The 12,204-nt window shown below is 56.3% G+C and overlaps 1 protein-coding gene across 4 annotated transcripts in view; it reads left to right on the top strand.

Annotated features, from left to right (window-relative positions):
* Nucleotides 1–12,204, top strand: part of ARHGAP26 (Rho GTPase activating protein 26) — a 104,033-nt gene that overhangs the window by 12,752 nt on the left and 79,077 nt on the right. For all 4 annotated transcript variants that reach the window (XM_057384655.1, XM_057384656.1, XM_057384657.1 and 1 more), the window contains exons 2-9: nucleotides 5,857–5,952; nucleotides 6,839–6,900; nucleotides 7,202–7,273; nucleotides 8,369–8,470; nucleotides 10,373–10,483; nucleotides 10,949–11,053; nucleotides 11,586–11,715; nucleotides 12,088–12,188. In XM_057384655.1, the coding sequence (XP_057240638.1) occupies nucleotides 5,857–5,952; nucleotides 6,839–6,900; nucleotides 7,202–7,273; nucleotides 8,369–8,470; nucleotides 10,373–10,483; nucleotides 10,949–11,053; nucleotides 11,586–11,715; nucleotides 12,088–12,188 (779 nt within the window). The remainder of the gene's footprint in view (nucleotides 1–5,856; nucleotides 5,953–6,838; nucleotides 6,901–7,201; nucleotides 7,274–8,368; nucleotides 8,471–10,372; nucleotides 10,484–10,948; nucleotides 11,054–11,585; nucleotides 11,716–12,087; nucleotides 12,189–12,204) is intronic.

Raw genomic sequence — 12,204 nt, 5'->3', positions numbered from 1 at the left:
GGACTGTGCCGGGCACAGAACAGAGCACTTGGCTTTGGAACGGCTCCTGCTGAGAAACCCTGCTGGGCCAAGTGGAAAGCATCATCCCAGGTTTCCATGCAGGACAGGTGGGAGCCTCCAAAGCCTTCCTTTCCTGGTGGGATGGAGAGGTCATTGTTTGCAGGTTCGCATGCCCAGTGCTGAATTCACTTCATCAGCTGCATCCTTAACCCGTCCCTGCTGCCTGGCACAGTTTCTCTGCTGCCCTTGTCACAATCCTGGTGACACTGTGAGGGGGGAAAGGCAGAGCTCTTTGCATGGGCTGGGCTTCTGCAGTGTCTCAGCCCCAGTGAGATGAAGATCTGAGTCACAGAAGGATGGAGAGCGGCTGCAGGACCTTTGCTCTGGCTGTCTGTGGCAAAGCAGGCTCAGCACKGGGCTCAGGGCTCCAGAGCCTGAGGAAGTCCAGGGCTGCTGCAAGGTTGAGAAGTGGGGCAGAAGGACAAGGGTTCCAACTGACCACCAGCTTCCTCAAGCCAGGAAAGAACAGGAGAGTGGCTGGAGCAGTGGGAGTTGAAGGAAGTGRCTTCTCACTGTGGTGCTGCTGCAGGATGTCACACTGGGCTGGCAGTGTGGGACCTGATGGTCCTTGTGGCTTCATTTCCCTTGGATCCCCAGTGCCTTCCCTCGGGAATCTTGGGAAGCTTTGCACAAGCATTCTGGCCTGGCAGAGCTCCCAAGATAACTGGGAGCATTGTTGATTTGGGGGTGGCACGGTGACGTGGCCGGGCTGCTGGGCTGGTGGGCAGTGGGGATAATTTYAGCTGTGCAGCCAGGCAGCCCTTCCAAGGGATAACTTTGTTTTGCACGAAGCACAGAACCTTTATCTCTTAAAACACCCTGGCAATAATTGGTGTTGTCAGCATGTTGCCCGATCTGTTGCTGTGCTGTTGAGCCTGGCAGTGGTGCCATTCAGCCCACAAAGGGCTCTCTGTGCCTCTGCAAACGCCGTATGGAGCCACGTTGGGTGTGTAAATCCTGTCAGATGGCTTTGCCTGGGCTGGCAGCAGTGCCCAGGCTGTGGGGCAAGGCTGAGCCTGAGCTCTGGCACCTCCTGGACTGCGGTCCTGGGGTATCTTGGACAGATCCTTAGTTTTTTTACCCTTTAGCACATCAGAGCAGTTTTGGTTTTTCGCTTGAAGCGTGGTCTGTAGGGTGTGTTTGTTTGTAAACTTAGGGTGTGTGTGTTTGTAAACTTTCCGTGGTAAAAATGAAGTTTTGGGATTTGGCRAGGTGGGATTTGGCCTCCCTGTGTGTGCTGCTGAAACAAGGCTCGGCTGGAGCTGTGTGTGTTAAAAAGGCACCAAAATGGGGTCTGGGGTGCTGTGGGGCCACGGCAGCGATGCTGTCCCTGCCTTGGGGGTCCTACTGATGTGACTGCAGGGACTGTGCCCATTGCACCCCTCCTTGGGGTCACCTTGCTGTCTTTGGCACCCTCYAACCTGCATTTGTGCCAAGCCATGGCAGCCTCTCCACGGGCTTTTGAGTGGAACATGACAGCAGAAGCTGTGCCGGAGGTGGGCTGGGCTCTGCCCATCTGGTTTGAAATATTTGCTGMTGATGATTCAGAGGGGAACCTGCCAGCAGCTGCCATCCCATCCTAAATCACTGATTAACTCCAACCACCTGATGCAGAAGTTGTTTAATAAACAAATCAGGGCTAATTSTGTATGGAAGTGGCTGTGGGATGGGGCCAGGTCCAGAGGAGTGCAGTGTCTCAGGGGAGCGGGGCTTTGCTGACCTTGCTGGGAAGCWCAGAGAGGATATTGGAACCTTCTGGAGCAAATGAAGCATTTAATGATGCTGTCCTGCCGCTTGGAGCTGACCCCAGCGGTGCAGGGGCTGGGCTAGGCGGGTGAAGCTCCATCCTGTCAGCTTTAAGTGCTGCTTTCAGGCAGGAGGTTCTCATTGCTGGGTTCCTGCACCGACTGCGGGGYCAGCTTGGGTGAGTGTCCCGTGCAGAGTGCTGATATCCATCCATGGGCTGGGTCCAGCTGGCCATTGCCAGCTCTGACCCTGACAAAACCCCTTTCCTGGGTGTCCCTGAGCTGCAGGAATGTTGTGTGACCCCGCAAAGCAGTGTTGTGCTGCAGCCCTGGGGACAGACACCATATTGCTGCTTTCTAAGCACCCTTGGCAGGCTGTAATCCGCTGTTTTGGCCGCTGATTAGAGCGGCTGTTCCCTGGATTACCCATCCCTGGGCTCTGAGGTTGTTCTGTGCTGGCTGTGGGGATGGGGTGGTGTGGGATGGGGAGGTGTGGGGATGGGAAACTGTGGGGTTGGGGAGGTGTGGGATGGGGAGATGTGGGATGGGGAGGTTTGGGGTTAGGAAGGTGTGGGGTTAGGAAGGTGTAGGGCTGCAGAGGTGCTGTCCCCATAGCCAAGTGCTGTGTCCTGTTCTCTCCAGTGGTGCCCCCAGATCTGCCCCCTCTGTGCTCCTGCCTCGGGGCTGTTTGATGGGGCAGCCCTGCCCTGCTGGGGACTGGCATTGCCCTCCTGTCCCTGTCCAGGACAGCCTGAGCCAGCCTGAGCCTGCTGCTCCTGCTGTTCTTTGCTGCAGGGGAAGGAAGGCGCAGGAGTCTCAGTTCCTGTTGTCCACTTGAACATTAAATATAGGCTATTAAGCAATTTTCTTYGCAGGAAGTGTAGAAATTGTGCTCCGTGTGAGCGCAGCCTCTGGCAGAGGCTGGAGCCCGGAGCTTGCCTTGCAGCAGCATCCTCTGCTCCCCTTTGGAGCAGCGTTAACCCTTCATGGCCACAGCAGCTCCAGGTTTATCTTTAACCCATCTGAGCACCCATCCTGCTGCTCCTGTCCCTGTCCMAGCTCCAGCTGAGCCCGAGYTTTTTGCTTTTTCCAGCTTRTGCAGCAAAGTGGCTGCAGAGTCAGCYTGGGGAGAGCCCCCAGCCCTGAGCCAGCAGTTTCACTTTTCCCTGCCTGTCCTGATCTTTCCAACACGGGRGCAGGCAGTGGGACATTTGTGTCCCTGACATCTCATTTGATGTGCTGTGGTCCCCTCARTGTCCTGCCCCTTATTCCTGGGTCTGGCTGCAGTGGGGTCACCCCATAGCCCGGGGTGCTGCACTCGTGGAGGAGGGTTGGGAAATCGTGACTTCCTCCTATAAACGGCCTTTTTCAGTAGYTCCAAATTCCTTTGGAAGAGGCTTTTTAATTAAAAAACAACCACTTCAGTCTCCTTGCAGTAACAGCAACCACTTCCCAGAAAGAATGAACTTTGAATAACTGAGGAGGAGGAGGAGGAGGGACAGAGGGACAGAGGTGCCCCCTTGCTGCTGATCCCTTGCAGGATTCCTGGGCTGGAGAAGGCAGGTTTGGAGGAGCCTGGAGCTGGAGCTGTGTGGCTGGGATGGGAATTTGGCCAGCAGTTACCCAGCTCCTGGCTGCAGAGAGGAGGAAGGTGGGCTGACCCCTTGGCTGGCTGTGAAGGAGGAGGGACAGGCAGTGGGGTTATCCCAGGCAAAGGCTGCTGCCCTCTGTCCCCTCTGTCYCCTTCCTGCTGTTCCCTGGGGGATGTGAGGGTGCAGGGATGGGGAGGAAGGATGCATCACTTTTCAAAGGCATTTCRCTGAGCTCCTTGGTTGCTGTAGCTGTGCAGCTGCACCCTGAGTGTGCCGGTTTTGTGTCAAGTGGGCTCTCCCAATGGGATCATCCCATCATAATGGAATCATCCCATCCCCACAGATCATCCCATCCCATACCAATGGGATCATCCCATCCCCACCAGCCCTGGCAGGTGGAGCAGGGAGCCACGGGAGATGGTGATGAGGAGGAGGTGGAGGAGAGCTCCAGCYTGAGCTGGTTGTGTTGCTCAGGCAGAAGGATTTCCAGGCTTTTTGTGGTGGTTTCCTCAATGCTGTGGTTGGCTGATGGAGCCACTGGAGAGTTTGGAAGGAAACCTTGCAGGCCCTTGGCACAGCCTGGCTGTGACTCGTGTGGTGTCCGGGTGGATCTGCTGTGTGTGAGACGAGACAGCACCTTCTGTTGAGCCTTTGTGGGGTTTGGGGTTTGTTCACAGCCCTGGGGAAGARCCCTCAGGAGCTGAGCTGCCCTGCTCTCCTGTGCCTTCCTGCTTCCACTGGAGGGGATGGTTCCAAAATGTAGTTGAGAGGTAACAGCCTTTAGGAAAAGGGGATGCTGGGGCGTGGGTGGGTCTGACAGTGGCCCAGGGAGGGAATGGGGCCCCACAGAGTGGGCACGGGTGCCCCTGTCTCCTTTTCTGGCCGATCCTGCTGCTAATTTTATCCTTTATCGCTGTCCCTCCAGGCGTTATCTCTGTCTCCCCCTCCTCTCCCTGTTTACAAGCACCATGGGCCATTGCTGGCAGTGCTGCTGGCCCCAGAGGCTYCCTGGCTTTGCTGTGCCCGGTCCCACAGCCCAGCCTGCTCATTCTCGTGGGGTGGGTGCCCCTGCCCTGGGCTGGGGAGCTCAGCTCCCCCYGTGCTCATCCTGTGCTGCAGGTGGCTCTGGGGTCCTGCCAGGCACTGGTGGCACCCAGGGGTGTCACATCAGACCTGGCTCAGGTGGGGACGTGTAACGTGGCCAGGGGCTCGGGGGGCAGCAGGGGCTGGGGGAGAGGACACAGCTCCTGGAGTCATTAGTGTCTCCATTAATTAGGAGGGGCTGGGTGAAAGTCCCCGAGCCCTAGGGCTGCTCTGCTGCTCACACCAGCACAGACACGTGGAGGGAGCCCCRAGAGCTGCAGGGGCTGTCCCAGGCCCTCTGCTCAGCCCTGTGCTGAGCTGGAGCAAAGCCTCCCACTTTCCCAAGTCCCTCTTCTCAACCCTGGCAGCAGCACATGGGAAGTTTCCCCAAAATCATGTGTCTTCCCTCTGTAAGTGCCAGTGGAGACTGCCGAGAGCTCCAGGCGTGGGAAGGGTGTGAGATCTGTGCTCGTTCCATCCTGCAGGGAGCAAAGTGCAGATCCTGTTCATTGGGAACCTTCTCCTTGGAGAAGCCCCTCTGTGCTTTTCCACTGGGAGAGCTCCCAGGGATTTCCCTCTCTCTGCCTGTCTCTGGGTGATTTCTGCCTCTGTAGGAAGCAGTTGTGTGAAGGCAGCTGGGTCTGAAGTGGGCAGGATTAACCACAGGGCTGTCAGCAGTGATACTGGGAAAACAGCTTTGATGCTTGCAGAAAGTTGCCAGCTCCCTTATCCGTGGGGAAAACAAAACTCTTGGACTCTGGTGTGTTATCTCTTGGCTGTTGGTGTGAGGGAGGAGGAAATGGCCTTTGCGTGCACACACATTTTCCACCGGTGCTCGGACAGGGAAAAACTCACAGAATTTTGTGCTTTGAGTGAAGAAATGCCAGGGGAACRAGCACMGTGTCTCCCTGACCCCAGYAGGGYTGGCAGCCACACTCTGCCCTCAGARCTGTGTGTGCCAGGTTACAGGGCTGCTCTAAAAACCAATCCTGCACCCACTCAGGTCACTGCGAGTAAGAACTTAATAGGATCCACATCTCGGAGTGAATCTGCAGCTCGGGGAGCAATAAACCTCGGTGGGGCAGGAGCATGGCAGAGGTGCCAGCTCTGGAGGGCAGTGTCACTGTGTGCCACCATTTGCCACTGCCCCGTGGCTCTGGGCTGAGCTCTGTGTGGCTCTCATGGTGTTTGGGGTTTCATCTCCTGTAGGGTGTTGTGGGGGTGCTGACAGGGACCCCACAGAGCGCTGTCCCTGCGGTGGGTGTGGAAGGGCAATGCCAGGGGTCCCTCTGTGGGTATTTCCCGGCTGGGATCATGTCCTGCCTGCATCCTGCAGTTCCCATTTGTGACATTTCTGTTTCCCTCCCCGCTCTCAGACCTGTCAGCCGCCCAGCGCAAATTCGCCGATTCCCTCAACGAGTTCAAATTCCGCTGCATCGGCGACGCTGAGACGGACGATGAGATCTGCATCGGTGAGTCCTGACACTGAGCAGGGCACGGCAGGGAAACACTCACAGCACACCGAGGGTTTGTCTGGAAATGGCACATTCCTTCCTCCTGGCTCAACATCAGCAAAGCCTGCCCCAGGGAATCACTTGCTGCTGCTTGGCCTGAGTCTGTCCCTGTGGATAGGARAGGGAGCAGATTGCCCGTGTCTGGAACCATCCTGGTTATTGGGATCTTTGCACTGGAGAGCTCTGGAGGTGGCTGTGGCTGGATTTGAGGTGCTGTGCTCTGAGGCACAGGAGCAGCATCTCACTGCCCCCTGTGCTGGGGACAACCAGCAGTGCCCAGCCTGGCACGGTCCCTGAGCTCAGCCTGCTCCACCACCGAGCCTCTCCTGGCACAGGGCAGCAGCTTCAGCCTCTTTCCTCTCTGTCCTGCTGCTCCTGCCCCAGCTGAACTTTCAGAGCTTATTGTGCACATCGTCTGGAGCCGGGAGAGCAAAGGAGCTTTAGSCCTGATTTAACTTTGCTTGTTTATTTGTGCCCAGTCTCAGCAGAAATAGCTCCTTGTCCAGGTCTCCCTGGYGCYRTGCCCATGCTGGGGAGCTGCCCCTSGTGTGCTGRGCAKGGCTGCAGGCCATGCTGTGCTGTGGGGCTGGTTGGTGTCTGACTTTTGGGGAGTGCAGCTTAGAGATTTGAGGCAGGTTTGAGGGTGTTGCTCTCTGGAGGAGGAAATGTGRTCCTGGGGATGCTCTGCTGCTTCTRTAGGCAGCAGGAACCTTTCTAGGGAGAGAGCAAAGATAATGAAAAACCCAAACCACCCACCCCCCCAAAACACTGATAGACAAAACCCCTCTGTTCAGTTTTTTTTCTTTAAAAATGGAATGTTCAATGCTGACTGTGTCCCTTCCAGCCAAGTCTCTGCAGGAGTTTGCCACRGTGCTGCGGAACCTGGAGGACGAGCGGATGCGCATGGTATGGCCCTGTCTGCCCTGGGAGCGGGGCTGGGACACCCTGGGCACCGTGGTGACAGTGACAGCCAGCCCCAGGGCTCCTTCCCTCACCCAGGGTGGAGCTGCAGGGGAGGGCAGAGGGAGGGGAGGGAGGGCAGAGGGAGGGGAGGGTGGGCTGGGGGGGAAATGCTCTGCCAGTGCCGGTGCTGGTGCTGGGGGCTCACGGGTTTGCAGGGATGGAGGGTGAGGCCTGTGGGTTCTGTGGGCTCTGGGGGGTTCCCAGTGCTGCCAGCCCCGGTGAGATGTGCCCGTCTTCGCCCCAGATCGAGAATGCCAGCGAGGTGCTGATCACGCCGCTGGAGAAGTTCCGCAAGGAGCAGATCGGGGCTGCCAAGGTAACCCAGGCACTGTCCCCTGGAGCTGGCCAGAGCTGGCAGGAGCTGGCCAAAGCTGCCCAGAGCTGGCCAGAGCTGGCAGGAGCTGGCACGCTGCAGGGATGGGCTCGGGCCTGGGAGGAGGTGGTGTGCTGCTGTGGGGTGGCCATGGGGACCATCCAGCTCCTGGAAGTGCCTCTGTGTTCCGAGTTTACAACCGAGGAACCTGCCAAGGGCCAAAAATCACGTGCCAATTGAAGTGAACTTTTTTCCTTCCTCCAAGAAGAATTCGAATTTTCTTGGAAGGGTCCCCAGTTGCCAGATCCCCCCAGCCCGAAGTGTCACTGGGAGCTCGGACACTCCTGGCAGGACAGGGAAGCGCCGGTGTGGCTGTGAGACAGCCTGGCCCCCCTCCTTCTTTCCTGCCTTTGTTCTGAAATGAAAACCACTGTCTGCGGCTCCCCTGTTGTTATAACAACCTGCTGCTGCCTGGAGCAGCTCATGCCAGCGCCTGGGGCTCGCATGGCAGCGCTGCCCTGCCCGGCCTCGCTGCCCTGCCCGGCCTCGTGCTCCTCAAAACAAAACAAACGGAGGAGCCTCCAGACTGGGAATGGTTCTGAGCAGGGCTGGCGTGGATTCTGTCCTGGCCTGTCGGGCTGGGCCAGTTTGGGATGAGAGGGGCAAAAGAAAGTGAAGTTTCCATTTGTCCTTTKTGCTCTTGTCACAAACAGCAGAGTTACTGTGCCCTGGTCCTGTGTGACACAGAGGAGAAGCTCTGCAAGGGGTGGCCGGGGTGGGATGTGAAATCACGACCACGTTCTGGTTAGAAAGCACTTTCCTCACTCTGTTGTTTTTGGACCTGGGTCGGGATGTTTTCCCAAGCGCTGGGCCCCCGGAATAGAGGAGGGGTTCCCTCAAGCCTTGGCTTTTGGCAGCCTGAGCTGCTCTCCTGTAGCTGTGTGATGCTGGCAGATAAAAGYAGCCTCACCTGCTCCCAGCTCCTGTCTCTGTTTGGTGCCACCCAGGGCTGCTGTGCTGCCCRGTGCCATGGGGATGCTGTCACAGCTGCTCTGSCACYRCTGTGTTCAGTGTCACACTTTTTGTTCCGTTTTGTAGGATGCCAAAAAGAAATACGACAAGGAGACTGAGAAATACTGCGGTGTCCTAGAAAAGCACTTGAACTTGTCGTCCAAGAAGAAAGAATCCCAGCTTCAGGAGGTGAGAGCAAGCTCTGMGTTTCCGTGTCTGGCTGTGACTGGGGAGAGCTTTTTGAATGCCTCACACAGYTTACAACAATGGTTCTCCTGGCTGTAAACTCATTTTTTCCCTCATTCTGGCTGCGGGTGCCGGGTTTTCCCCTTTTCCTGTAATGAAAGGGGACGGAGCTGTTTTGGTGAGTAAATCAGAGAGATCTCAAAATGGATAGCAATCAAAAAGGAGAGAKGGTTTATAATTAAAGAGTGCAACGGAAAGGAACTGGTTCTGCTGCAGGCTTCCCGTGTGCCAGCACAAGTCATGGAAGTCTGGTCTCCTTTGCAAGTGGTTGCTCTGCTTTGTGCTCAGGGGAGGAGGGATCAGGCTCAGTGCCTCAAACTCTTTGAGAGCCATCAGTGGCTCAGGACTGGAGAGCTGTGGTGACAAATGCTGCTGCTCAATGGGTACACTGAGTTTTTAATCACTTTTAAGTCTGGAATTCCTGTGCTGGCCCAGAGTTGGGCTGGTCCTGCAGGATTTGTGTCCTTTGGGCATGGGGCTGTTGTGCTGCTGATCCCTTCTGGGCACTGGTGGGCACGGGGCTTGGGTGGTGGGGTGGTGCCAGGAATTCTGATCGTGGAGAGAAGGATCCCCTCGTGGCTGTCAGGGTGCAGGGTGGCTCTTGGAGCTGTGATCCTGGACCCTTGGACAGCGTGGCCCTGTGGGGCTGCCTGGAGATGCCATAGGGGATACAGGGGGGATGAGTTTGGGGTGAGTTCAGGGTGAGTTTGGGATACAAGTGGGATGAGTTCGAGGTGAGTTCAGGATGAGTTTGGGATGTGTTCAGGATGTGTTCACAATAAGTTCGGGATGAGTTCAGGATGAGTTCGGGATGCAGTGCAGGATGAGCTCACGATGAATTCAGGATGTCTTTGTCTTTGGGATGAGTTTGGGATGTCTTTGGGATGTGTTCAGGATGTCTTTGGGATGTGTTCGGGATGTCTTTGGGATGTGTTCGGGATGTGTTCGGGATGTGCTCGGGATGTGCTCGGGATGTCTTTGGGATGTCTTTGGGATGTCTTTGGGATGTGTTCGGGATGTCTTTGGGATGTGTTCGGGATGTCTTTGGGATGTGTTCGGGATGTCTTTGGGATGTGCTCGGGATGTCTTTGGGATGTGCTCGGGATGCCTTTGGGATGAGTTCGGGATGTCTTTGGGATGTCTTTGGGATGTGTTCGGGATGTCTTTGGGATGTCTTTGGGATGTCTTTGGGATGTGTTCGGGATGTCTTTGGGATGTGTTCGGGTTGCTGATGCTGTGCAGGTGCTGGAGCATTGCTGGCCGCTGGTGCCATCTGGTGGCACCGGGTGACATGTCCGGACAGTGCTGGGGCTGTTCCTGGGGACAGGAGGAGCCCGGACCCGCTGGACTTTGCTCCCATTTAGGGTGCTGAGGCTGTTCCCTGTTCCCTGGGGCACACACAGGGTTGCTGTGGCTCCCCCGAGGGAGGGGATGTCTTTGCAGGAGGATTCAGAGTGGGGTTGTGAAGYGTGGCTGTGGCACCCCAGTGAGTGGGAGTGCTTTCCAAAAGGGGACAGTTGCCTTTGCTTGTCAGGCTTGTCRTGATTTCCCATTTTTCTCGCCTCTGCTGGGTGTTTTCCCCCCAGCTGCTGGGGTGGTGAGAACACCACCCACCAAAGGCACATTTCCCAGCTGAAGGAGGTGTTGCTGTGGATCAGGTTGATGTTTGTGGCTGTGCCATCTATGCAGCTGGGACTGGGTGTGCTCTGTGGGGCTGGGGGTGCTCTTATGGGGCTGGGTGTGCTCTGTGGGGCTGGGTGTGCTCTGTGGGGCTGGGGGTGCTCTTATGGGGCTGGGGGGGTCTCTGCTCAGCCCTGAGCTCTATTTGCTCTCCATCCCCTGCAGGCTGACAGCCAGGTGGACCTGGTCCGGCAGCACTTCTATGAGGTCTCCCTGGAATACGTGTTCAAGGTGCAGGAGGTGCAGGAGAGGAAGATGTTTGAGTTTGTGGAGCCTGTAAGTGAGCTCTGAGGGATGGAGTGGTGGGATGGGGTTGTGGGGAGCCCTGGCAGTGGGGCACTGGGGGTCCAGCTCACCCCACAGCCCTTCTCACAGAGCTTCGGGGTGTGGAGCACTGGCTCAGTGACCACAAGTGTGCTGGAAACATTTCTGTATCTGATTTTTTGTTGTGGGGATAGTCCACAGGGAGAGGAGGGCTGAGGGCCTGAGCAAGTAAAAGAAAACTGCTTTTGACTGAGGATAACCCCCCAAATTTTAACCAATGTTCACAAAGAAAAGAGAGTGCAGGAGTGACAGAAATAGGGGGAAAAGTTCCTAAGATGTACTTTTGTTCAAGTGTTAAGTAATTAAACTGTTCTGGGAAGTGCCAGACCTGCCAGGGGCCCCTTCCCCTCGGCGCTGTGGCTCTGGGAGCAACTCTGGCTCTCCTCTGACCATCTCCATTACCTTGTCCCCATGCAGCTGCTGGCTTTTCTGCAGAGCCTCTTCACCTTCTACCACCACGGCTATGAGCTCGCAAAGGACTTCAGTGATTTCAAGACAGAGCTGACAATCAGCATCCAGAACGTGAGTGAGCCTGRGCTGTCCCCGTGCCTGCAGAGCCAGCTCCCCTTCTGTGTTTAATCCTGGAATTCTGGGATGGTTTGGGTTGGAAGGGGCCTTAAAGCCCATCCCATTCCACCCCATAATGAGCAGGGACACCTCTCACTGTCCCAGGCTGCTCCAAGCCCTGTCCAGCCTGGCCTTGGGCACTGCCAGGGATCCAGGGGCAGCCACAGCTTCTCTGGGCACCCTGTGCCAGGGCCTCCCACCCTCACAGGGAAGGATTCCTTCCCAATATCCAATCCAAATCTCTCCTCTTTTAGTTTTAAGTCTATTCCCTTTATCCTATCTCTATCTGCCCACATAAATAATCACTCTCCCTCTTTYTGTAAGCCCCCTTAATGTACTGGATGGCCTTGCAAACTGTGGTAATATTTTTCCTTTAGTTTAAATCCAGGCCCAGGAAAGAATCCTGCCCTGTGGCTGCCCCTGGGCTCCCCAGTCCCATTCCCCACATACAGAGCCAGGCACAAAACATTCCTGTTTGAATTTGCAGACAAGAAATCGCTTTGAAGGAACAAGGTCAGAGGTTGAAGCTTTGATGAAGAAGATGAAGGAGAACCCTCACGAGCACAAGAACATCAGCCCTTACACGATGGAGGGGTATCTCTACGTGCAGGAGAAGCGTAGGTGTTGGGACAGGGGATTGTGGTGGGCAAAAAGGGGAAGGGGATGTTGGAACAGGGGCACAAAGGGTGATTTGGCAGGTGCAGGGTCCCTGGAAGAGAGGGGGCATCAAGGGGGAATGTGACAGCCAGGGAGAGTCACTGCCAGTGCCTCATGAAAGCCTTTCCCCTGAACAGGAGATGGGTGAGAACTCTGAGTCCAGCAGGAGCTGTAGGTACAGGAGAGTGGGTATGAAATGATTGTTAAACACAGCAGGTTCTGATGGGAGGGCACTGAACCAGGGAATAAACCCTGTGTGAGGCACTGAAACTGGGAATAAACCCTGTGTGAGGGCACTGAAACTGGGAATAAACCCTGTGTTTGCTCTGCAGGTCACTTTGGCACTTCCTGGGTGAAGCACTACTGCACCTACCAGAGGGAATCCAAGCGCATCACCATGGTGCCCTTTGACCAGAAATCAGGGGGAAAAGGGGTGAGTGCTGGCAGGG

Source organism: Malurus melanocephalus, unplaced genomic scaffold (assembly GCF_030028575.1).
Source record: "Malurus melanocephalus ecotype Western Australia unplaced genomic scaffold, MMel_1.1 scaffold_730, whole genome shotgun sequence".
NCBI classification, from domain to species: domain Eukaryota; kingdom Metazoa; phylum Chordata; class Aves; order Passeriformes; family Maluridae; genus Malurus; species Malurus melanocephalus.
Note: the sequence above shows the minus strand (reverse complement) of the source record. Positions and strands in the feature narration are given on the sequence as shown.